General features: G+C 42.7%; 1 protein-coding gene across 5 annotated transcripts in view; it reads left to right on the top strand.

Moving 5' to 3' along the window:
* Positions 1-9,808, top strand: part of SPATA13 (spermatogenesis associated 13) — a 176,094-nt gene that overhangs the window by 156,539 nt on the left and 9,747 nt on the right. For all 5 annotated transcript variants that reach the window (XM_080376359.1, XM_080376361.1, XM_080376360.1 and 2 more), the window contains 5 exons: positions 1,573-1,709; positions 2,129-2,308; positions 3,369-3,554; positions 6,842-7,021; positions 7,640-7,872. In XM_080376359.1, the coding sequence (XP_080232485.1) occupies positions 1,573-1,709; positions 2,129-2,308; positions 3,369-3,554; positions 6,842-7,021; positions 7,640-7,872 (916 nt within the window). The remainder of the gene's footprint in view (positions 1-1,572; positions 1,710-2,128; positions 2,309-3,368; positions 3,555-6,841; positions 7,022-7,639; positions 7,873-9,808) is intronic.

Genomic DNA, 9,808 nt, shown 5'->3' with positions numbered 1-9,808 from the left:
CCAAAGGTGCTAGTGATGGTATGAGCACCCATAAGGAGGGGGTTGAAGCGTTTTCCCGATAAGGTGAATAGCGGCTAGGCAACAACGTGCCAATTAGTTGAGTAGGTGTGTGGAGTAAAGCCAGGAGTCATCCCTTGGTGACTCTCAGCCATCCGGAGCTCAGAGCTCAGCAGGCAGGCGGTACCCAGGCTTGAAGCGGGGCAGAGGAGAGGCAGGGTCAGGGCCCTGCTGCTCAGCCTTGCCTGCTAGGTGGAGGTGGCAGGTTCAGTAACTCTGCTTAAAGGCCCCTTCCCTGGCACTGGGCAGTGATAGAGATGCTCAGCAGTCTGTGTGGCAACTTCTCTGGGACACACTAACTGTTAGAAAAGGAGTTCAGTGCTAGCAGCCCATTCTAATTGTTTTTAATTATTTTTGTTTACTTTTTTTATTTTTTATTATTTGATTTTTGAGCACTGTATGATTTTCAGACTCTCTAGTTATTCACAGCTTGGGACTGCCATAGGACTAAGTCTCTAGGGATAACTTAACAAGGACCAGAGAGTGCATCCAAGCACTGGGCCACTGATCATGAACACTTCTTGATTGCTAGCTCATCCCCTGATCTGTCTGAACATTACAGCTGGCTTTTCAAAGACAAACCTACTCTGAAAGTGCTGGCCACTGGCATGTACTGGCACTGAGCAGTGTGGACACAAGTCAGTCAGTATTACTTGGTCCTGAGATCAAGTCCCCAGTCCCCTTCATCTGCCAGTACAGAGATGCTCACCAAAAGGATCTACCTACCACTCAGTGATGTACCCCAAATGGGTTTTACAGTTTTATACAGAAACTGTTTATTTGCATGTGTATAGTGACAGTCACTTACTCGATGCTTCCCTTGGTTTATGTGGCTGTGTAATAAGATGAAGCCCATCTTAGTGCTGGCCTCTATTTCTTTGCACAGCTGCTTCTTTGGTCAGAAAATGTCCAATTGTCAAACCAAGAACTTTTTGTGATTTAAGGCAACGGGAATAAGTTTTTTCTCAGGCAGTCACACTGTGCTTAGTCCAGGCTCCCTGTCCCCTCGAGCTTGCCCATAGCTGTCTCGGTGCTGGCAGAGTCGGCCCTGGCACGTGGGAGAGGTGGCAGCAGCTGGCTCAGGGCAGGGGCTGCGGGAGAGGTTACATCCCTGTAGAGGATGTGACGGCGTGACGGCACCCAGCCTGGGCCCGCCGGAGCTCTCTCATCTGCCACGTGGGAAATGGCATTGAGGACTTCCCTTCTGATTCAGGTCTTTTGAGATTTCCCCTGGATGAAAACTAACTAAATAAATAATGGTTGTAGTTCTGCTTTTTGGCCTCAAAAAGGAGGATTTCTCAGTTTCATCAGCTGCTAAATGAGAAAATTCCGAAGAAGAGAAAATTTACTGGCGGAAGAGTGGTTTTCCTGAGAGCTTTGCTGCCCTTCACTTATGCTCCTATTGTTATATTTGTGACAACAAAGGCAACTTCTCAGTGATTCCTCTTGCATTGTATTTTTTTTTTTTGAGTCATAAAAGTGATGAAGCAAACAGCTGTTGCACCTTTGTTTTAGTTGCTGCAGATGGTGGGACTGAATCTTCAGCTTTAGTGGATGACAATGGCAGTGAGGAAGATTACAGTTACGAGGAGCTCTGCCAAGCCGCTCCCAGGTACCTGCAGCCCGGAGGGGAACAGCTAGCAATTAATGAGGTAACGTCCTGGGCTTTGCATTGTCGTAAGGATGGCGGGGTGGTGGTGGTGTTTTCCACAGGTCTCAGGTTTCACATTAATAAAAAGTGTAATGGCAGCAGCCAGCGGAGCGAAGACTCCAGCAGCCATGGTGTCCTGTCTCTGGCACAGCCCATGAGCAGATGCCAAGGGAAGAGCACAGTGACTAACTTCACTGGGAGTGTAACTTGTTAGCCTGTGTAACTGCTCTGGAGTAGGACTCTAATTGTTTTCACTAATAAATATATGCATAGACTTCTGAAAACTCAGAATTTTAGTTTTATCCTGTAATAGGAGTAATCATAGGCACTCCAGTGAGGTGTTTTGATCTTTTAGTAATTTACAAACAGTTCAGTGTTGTATCTTTTGCCCTTCACAACCTCATTCTCTTCCCATCTCAGCTGATAAGCGATGGCAGCATTGTCTATGCAGAAGCTCTCTGGGACCATGTGACTATGGATGATCAAGAGCTGGGCTTCAAAGCTGGAGATGTCATTAGAGTTCTAGAAGCTTCCAACAAAGACTGGTGGTGGGGAAGAAATGAGGACAAGGAAGCCTGGTTTCCAGCTAGCTTTGTCAGGGTGAGTAACACTCTTGCTTTTGCACCATTGTCATGCAAGATTCCTAGCAGGGTGCAACAATTGTCACAAATGTTTAAGTGAAGGACCTGATCCTCAGCATCTTTGCACCTGAACATCAGTGGTGTAACTCCTAATGACTTCACAAAGAAAGAAGCAATGGAGAATCACACCCCAGGATCCCTTAGCTCCTCTGACACCTTTTACTCTGGCTTCTTCCTTTCTGTGGTCCTTTTGTAACCAAAGGAATTTCTCAGTGGAAATGAGGGCAGCAGACTGCTCAACCAGGAGCAGTCAGCGTATATGGAGAGGACACAGCAGTTTTCATGAGGGAGTGGGGAAAGCTGTGCTGCAGCGATTTCTTGGTAAAATAGGGCTTAATTTATTATCACAACATGGTGTAGGAATCTGGTTCACAGTCTGAATTCCCCAGTCAGAAGTCAGCCAGATTAATGACAATATAACTCTAGAATGGTATAAAATTGAACTATGTTTGGAGAAGTTAACGTACTTTTTGAGAGCCTGTAAGAAAGCTTGGGCCACACTATCTGAAGTACTACACAAAGTGCAAGAGATGGTTCCTGCCTTTGCCCTTCTTAGATGTCCAGCCAACACAGGCAGTCAGACAAAAGATGAAAAAGGAGGTGCTGTTACCCACATTGTACAGATGGGGAACTGTGGCAAAGGTAAACTACTTAGAAGTGTTTGAGTTGTTTACTTTTGTAATTTTTATCCATATGCTGGCTTGGCCAAAATAATGCATGAACTATTAGTAAGGGTCAGAAATAAGGTTAAGTCTGAAAAATACACAGGGTATCTCTTAGATACTGTGAGTAGAAAGCCATGTATTTAACCAGACAGAAATTTCAACACTATTTGAATAAACAGTGGGTACAGTGAGATAAATGCTATTGTGGAACCCTCTGTATAAGGTAAGAATGGGAACAGTTCTGTAGCAGGTCCTCTCTTAATTGTAAGAAGTTTGTAACAGATTTATCACATGTTTTACTTTTGTAAAAGTTTGCTGCTTTACTCAAGTTTGCTTTGTTTGTTCTGGCTGCAGCTGCGAGTTAATCAGGAAGAAGTGCCAGAAAATTGTAGTAGTATCCAGGATGAAGAACAAGATGCAGATATTAGCAAGCATCGTCAGAAAATAGCTGAAAACAAGGATCAGATGAGAACCAACGTTATACAGGAAATTATGAACACAGAACGAGTCTATATCAAGCATCTCAAGGACATCTGTGAGGTACATGCTTTAATCTGAGGGCGTTATACTGACCTAGTGTGAACAAAACATCCCATATAAGCTGAGAACCAGAGTGGCTTCTCATCAAAATATTCCCAATTGCACTTCTGACTGTTGGTCAGACTCTTCTTGTGTCTTCTTACGGCTTTCCTCTCTGCTGACTGGCCTAAGGCACCACTTCCTTTTTTTTGAAAAAAAAAAAAAAAAAAATAATCCCATTTTAGACATGGAAAAAGTGCTTTGGTTATCTGCCCAATATTTCCATAATAATGAGAGAAGGAATTCCAATATTTAGAACTTTTTAGCACTTGGTTTAGGTAGAAACCTTTTAGTAACTTTAATAACATCAGTTACAGTTTAGGGACAAACTTTTTGAAAGTAAGGTGCAGAGAGGATGTTTGCTGGGTAAGATTTTTTTTGCTTTGTTTACACCAGCAAAGGGATTTTTGCTGGGTGCGTAGATGCTATGAAGAAGTCTTTAAACGTATTTAGAACTACCTTGCTTGTTTGAACTACAAATTGTGGGGGGTGTTCTGCTTTTTGTTCAAATTTTGTTGGATGTCTATGCCTGGACAAGAAGCTTCTTTATATTTTTCACTAAAGTTTGCCTCTTCTAATGCGGACTGTGATGCATTTGGCCTGTATTTGACTTGTATTTGTGGTTAGCATCTGAAAGGGTGCTAAGGAACCTACCTTTGTACCCTTAGTTTGCTAGCTCTCTCTCTCTCTGTATTTGCCGTGTTGTCATCCTTTAGTTCACCACTTGTCATTAGATTCTTTCATGGACAACAAAGTAGGCAAGACAGCAGCATTTTCCCTTTTTTTTTTTTTTTTTTTTAGATCAGGCCTTTTTAATGCATTTTGAAGAAAGAAAAAAGGGAAAACAAAAAGACAAAATCTGGTTGCTAATTAGCTAATTTTCAAACATTATGTGTAACTTTTGTGCTTTAGATTCACTATTTACTTAAGCTAGTAAGCTTGACTGTCTAAAAGATGAGGGAGGAATCTGTGTATACAGCTGTGTTGCTGCTGTGGTTAGCATAGTTCTAGGACTTTGATATTTTACTGACCTATTATTTCTTAGACTAATATGAATAATTAATTTTCTTTTATACATAAATTCTGTACCTCTTTTTTTAAAATCTGACATGCCTCTGAGTTTAGTACAAGAGAGTAAACACACATTTTCCAAGTAGAGAAGTGATGCTCCATGTTCAACATGTGGGGTAGAGACATGGTGCAAACAGGACATGAGGCTGAAAACATACTCAAGTAAGACTAAGCCAGAAAAATTAATGCAGATAGTAATCCAAATTTGCAGGCTCTGCACTAGAATGAATCACTGGGGCTGCTGCCCTCAGGATCATGAAGCTGGAGTATACTGCTGTGGTTTAATCCCACACAGCTGCTGGCTCACTCCCTGCCCCTCCAAGGGATGGGGAGGAGAACTGGAAAGGAATGTAAAACTCAAGGGTTGAGATAAGAACAATTTACTAAGTGAAATAAAACCAATAGTAAAAATAACAACAATGACAGTTATAATGGAAAGGAAAGAGAAGGGGAGAGTAATGAAATTCACAGGGAATGGGGAAAAGAAAACAAGTGATGCACAATACAACTGCTCACCACCTGCTGACTGCTGCTCAGCTGTCCCCTGAGTAGTAATCTGCAGGCCCTGGCTTCTTCCCCCCCCAGTTTATATACTGAGCATGACATCCCATGGTATGGAATACCCCTTTGGATAGTTCAGGTCACCTGTCCTGGCTGTATCGCCTCCCAATTTCTTGCACCCCTCCAGCCTTTTTTCTGGCAAGGCCTGAGAAACTAGAAAGCCTTTGATTTAGTATAAACATTACCAGGCAACAACTAAAACCATCAGTGTGTTATCAAGGTTGTTCTCACATCAAATCCAAAACACAGCACTGCACCAGCTACTAAGAAGAAATTTAACTCCATCCCAGCCAAAACCAGGACATGTACCCAGAAAAACATTTTACATTCAAGAAGTGTCTGCAGTCCGCATTACAAGAGCCGCACAGGAATTAATTTTCCTTTGTGGAGTTACCTTCCTAACAGTAGTAAAGGTGGTAGCTGGCTTGCAGCATAGCCACTGCACAGCTGTCAGAGCAGATGGCTGTGGAGGAGACAGGAATATTCATAACGGTGCCAGCAGTATTCAGGGTTGCTTCCTGGTAAACCTCACTGGAGCAATTGCAAGGCTTTTTTACAGCTGTCTGCTCCCAGAGCAATTTGGGGGAAACCTGACTGAAAGCAGTCAAGCGGAGGGGCCTGGCAGATAACCCCTGTCGTACCAGTTAACCTTTGCACTCATCTGTACCCCAGCACCGTAACTGATACGAGAGCAGGAGCACAGCAGCTATTCCTGGATGCTCAGCCCCTGCACTGTGTCCTCAGCGCCACGCTCAGCTGTGTTGAGCAGGTACCTGAGGATGTGCTGGCTGTGTGTGGCAGCTGGTGCTGCGTGTTTTAGCCCTAAAGGGCCCCTGATTGTACCTCTGCTTCTTAGCTAGGCAAATGCCAAAGCGAGCTAATGTCCATTAATGATGGCAGAGCAGGATTTGCTCCGAGGGCATTTTTAAACTGGAGGACTCGGTTGTGTATCTCCTTGGGTATGAATAAAGCAAACTGAACCCCTGTGACATTCTTAGAAGTAAAGAGAAAAAACCTGGAAAAGAGAGTGTATTTTTATGTGCAGTCTGGCCAGTACTATTACCTCCTTCCAATACCGTAAGGATTTTACCAAACAGCAGCGTTCTGAGTGCATTATATGTTCTTTATTTTGCTTCTCTGGCTTAGACTGTGCCCTGCTTACCCACCAGTTAAGGAACCAGTACTTCAGCCCTGGTAGAAATTGTCTTTAATTGTTTTAGGGTTTGTTCTTATCCGCATAGAGAAGAACTGTTATGGCGCAGAGTAATTGCTATGAAAAAGTGAGGCACCTAAAGTAGTAGCATGTGTGGGGCCTTACACCGGGCTCGCCTCCAGCTTGGCGGGTAGTTGTAGCAAGGAGATGCGAGTGGGCTTTCTAGACTCAGCAGGTTTCTGATTCCCCCATTCATTTATGTTACTGTGAGGCAGACGTTGGAGTGCAAGAATCAGTATGTAAACGTTTCAGATGCAAATCTGAAATTGTGTGTGTGTGTATGTGGCTGGGAAACTACTCGCCTGTAAATCATGGGGGATTTGCCAGCTCAGATGCGCTTGTTTCAGAGTAGAACCTGTTCTCACATCTTCACACTGAAGAGTTTTTTTAATTTCATTTCCAGGGTTATATTCGGCAGTGTCGCAAACATACAGGAATGTTCACCGCAGCTCAGTTAAGCACCATTTTTGGAAATATTGAAGATATTTACAAGTTCCAAAGGAAGTTTCTGAAGGACCTCGAGAAACAGTACAACAAAGAGGAACCTCATCTAAGTGAAATAGGGTCATGTTTTCTTCAACATGTATGTTGCAAAAGTCAATTTTGTTTATGAAATTAACAACATATGATAAGAAAATGCTAAGTTACCATGTTAGGAGGGGATTTTAATAACAAGTGCTTATCAAATACTAAACTAGGTATAGATAGCATTTTAGAATGTAAAATAATTTACAATTAAAAATTTATTTAAATGTTTTAGATTTCTCCTTATCTTTAGCAAGCATGTAACACTACACAATTTTAAGTTTCCCTTTCAAAACTGTAATGATCACAAATGAGCTGGACTATCGGTAGTGGTCTCATCATGGGCATGTGAAAACAAATTAAGGAAAGTAGGTGGTGGGGAAGGAGGCTGTGAGCTCATGATACACACTTGCTAAGCCTATAGCTGTCTCCCCCAAAGAAAAGTACTTCTTAAAGTGGGCTGGATTATTCTGAGTCAATGGAGGCCTCTGTTTCTGTGTTCTGACAAGGCAGTAGATCTACAGAGTGGGTTCCTGCACAGTTTCATGGCTGATCAGCCTGGAAACAATGTAGGAAATGGATTAATTAATGTAATTAGATGTTACAAAAATATCTTTCCTCCTTTGCAGACAAATACTTTAGTTAAAGATTTGACTTTTTTCTTTTTTTTTTATAGCAAGAAGGCTTTGCTATTTATTCAGAGTATTGTAACAATCATCCCAGTGCCTGCATTGAACTTTCCAAACTAATGAAACAGGGCAAATACCGTCACTTTTTCGAGGCCTGTCGCTTGCTTCAGCAGATGATTGACATTGCCATTGATGGTTTTCTTCTCACGCCCGTTCAGAAAATCTGCAAATACCCTCTGCAGCTTGCAGAATTGCTCAAATACACCACTCAGGAGCACAGGTGAGAGAGTGAAAAATCCAAATCATAATAGTGATGACATAATTATCCAAGCTTTCTGGGTGAGACAACACTGAGGCTTTCAAATCAGGGACGTAACTCGCACTGACCACTGTAGACAGGAGCTCCTTACTAAATGGGCATCTTGGAACTATCACAAATATTAACAAAAACAGTATCTGAAAATGCAGCACAGGGGACTGACAGAATAAGGAGTGAATGAAAGAGGGAGAAGGAAAGGAAGAAGGTGCTGAAGTAGGATGCAGGGAAGGATTTGTAAATCAGTAAAAAAAAGCCAATGTGTCAAAGAAACTGAGAAGGAAGTCCACAGAAGAAAGGGAGAAGCTGAATAATTGTTTTGGATGAAAGAAAAAGTAAAGAGAACCTTAATAAAAAACATAATCTGAGCAAGTTCAGAGGTATTGTTTTTTAGAAACTTACTAGTAATAAACACTGCCTTTGCAATAAAGTCCAGATTTTCAGCTGGGATGAATAAGAACTGAAGTTGCAGGTTATTAGCCTTTCTAGTATACCCCTGAGCTGATTAAATCTTTGACTAAATTAAGATTTTATCTTTGAATGTCTGCCTTTCTACCTTGTACAACTGCAAAACAAATGTTCCATTGTGACCCCTGTGCTCAAAGTCCAAATGCAGCCTGAGGCAATGCTTCCTTGGCCAAAGTCTGCACTTATTTAACCTTGAGAAGACTCCCTTTGGAGACTACAGGGGATGTGAAATACTGACATTCAGGTGTGAAATGCCTCCATTCAGTTCTGTGGCTACTTGGGAAACCCTGCAACAACAATTACTAACGTGGGTATCTCTCACTCCTACAAATTTTAGAAAGGTTATTCTGTAAGCTGTTAAACCTGCAGATGAAGTAACAGCAAGGTCTTGCCACCTTCCACCCATGGTACCAGTTTCCTCTTCTGTAGCACGGCATCCCAGAGATGCCTACAAGCACAAACAGGCACCCAGTGTGCAAAGATGCTAACAGATAGGCAGGCCTACACCCACGTGGAGCCTTGGTAAAGCTCCGGCCTACTGGGGTTTTTTTGGTAGCTTTTTGTTTTGTTTTTATAAAGAATTTGAAGATCCAGTGTGCACAGACTGCCATGAAGGCTGCAGGTTATGCGGCAAGTGTGGAGTAGCATACTCACCAACAGAGAAGGATGGAACTGAGATAAGGAAGGGCAAAAGTAGCAGTGTGGTTATCATGCAGTCACCCTGTGGGACATCTCCCTGACGTTAGTAAGATCCTGTTATTGTTAATCCTACTTTTTGTATACAGTGTGGCAGAAAAGAGTTTCTATAGATATAAACAGGGAGAGTAATGCACAGGTTTAGAATGGAAGTGCATCCATCAGCAGCAGCTGATGAAAATAGGAACTGAGACAGAAGCAGATAAAAAGGACAGCAAGGCTAACCCCTTTGCAGGATTTATTTCTGGCTTGTGCTGTTTTCTACCTCTGTCTCCCTTTTCTGCAAGAGGTGTTCTGATAAAGGCAGGCAGCTGCTCTGATGGGACTCTAAGGCAAGAAATATATCTCTTTCCTTCTCTCTTCTCAGAGACTATGTGAGGAAGGTGAAAGAGTGATGGATGCTATTCAAGGGAGAATGAAAACCTGCGTGGAGGTTGAGGAGATTCAAATGTATGTGGGGAGCTCAGGGAAAGAAGGAAGGGAGCAGAGCAATGGAAGAAGGACATGGCTTGCATTTGACCTGGAGCAGGCAGGGAAAGGTGACCATCTTGGCACGCACATGCTTGTTCCATGAAAACACGCCATTTTGTCAGCATTGTCTCCTTCAGTTCCCCTCTTCAGCACCTGTGTTCTTGGTCCCTTGCTCAAACCTTGTTTGAGGTGGATTTTGTATTTTTTTTGCCCACATAGCATTCTCTGTTTGCGTTCGTTGACCAAGCCATTGGGTACAAGAAGG

This window comes from Falco punctatus, assembly GCF_963210335.1.
Source record: "Falco punctatus genome assembly, chromosome: 2".
NCBI classification, from domain to species: Eukaryota; Metazoa; Chordata; class Aves; order Falconiformes; family Falconidae; genus Falco; species Falco punctatus.
Note: the sequence above shows the minus strand (reverse complement) of the source record. Positions and strands in the feature narration are given on the sequence as shown.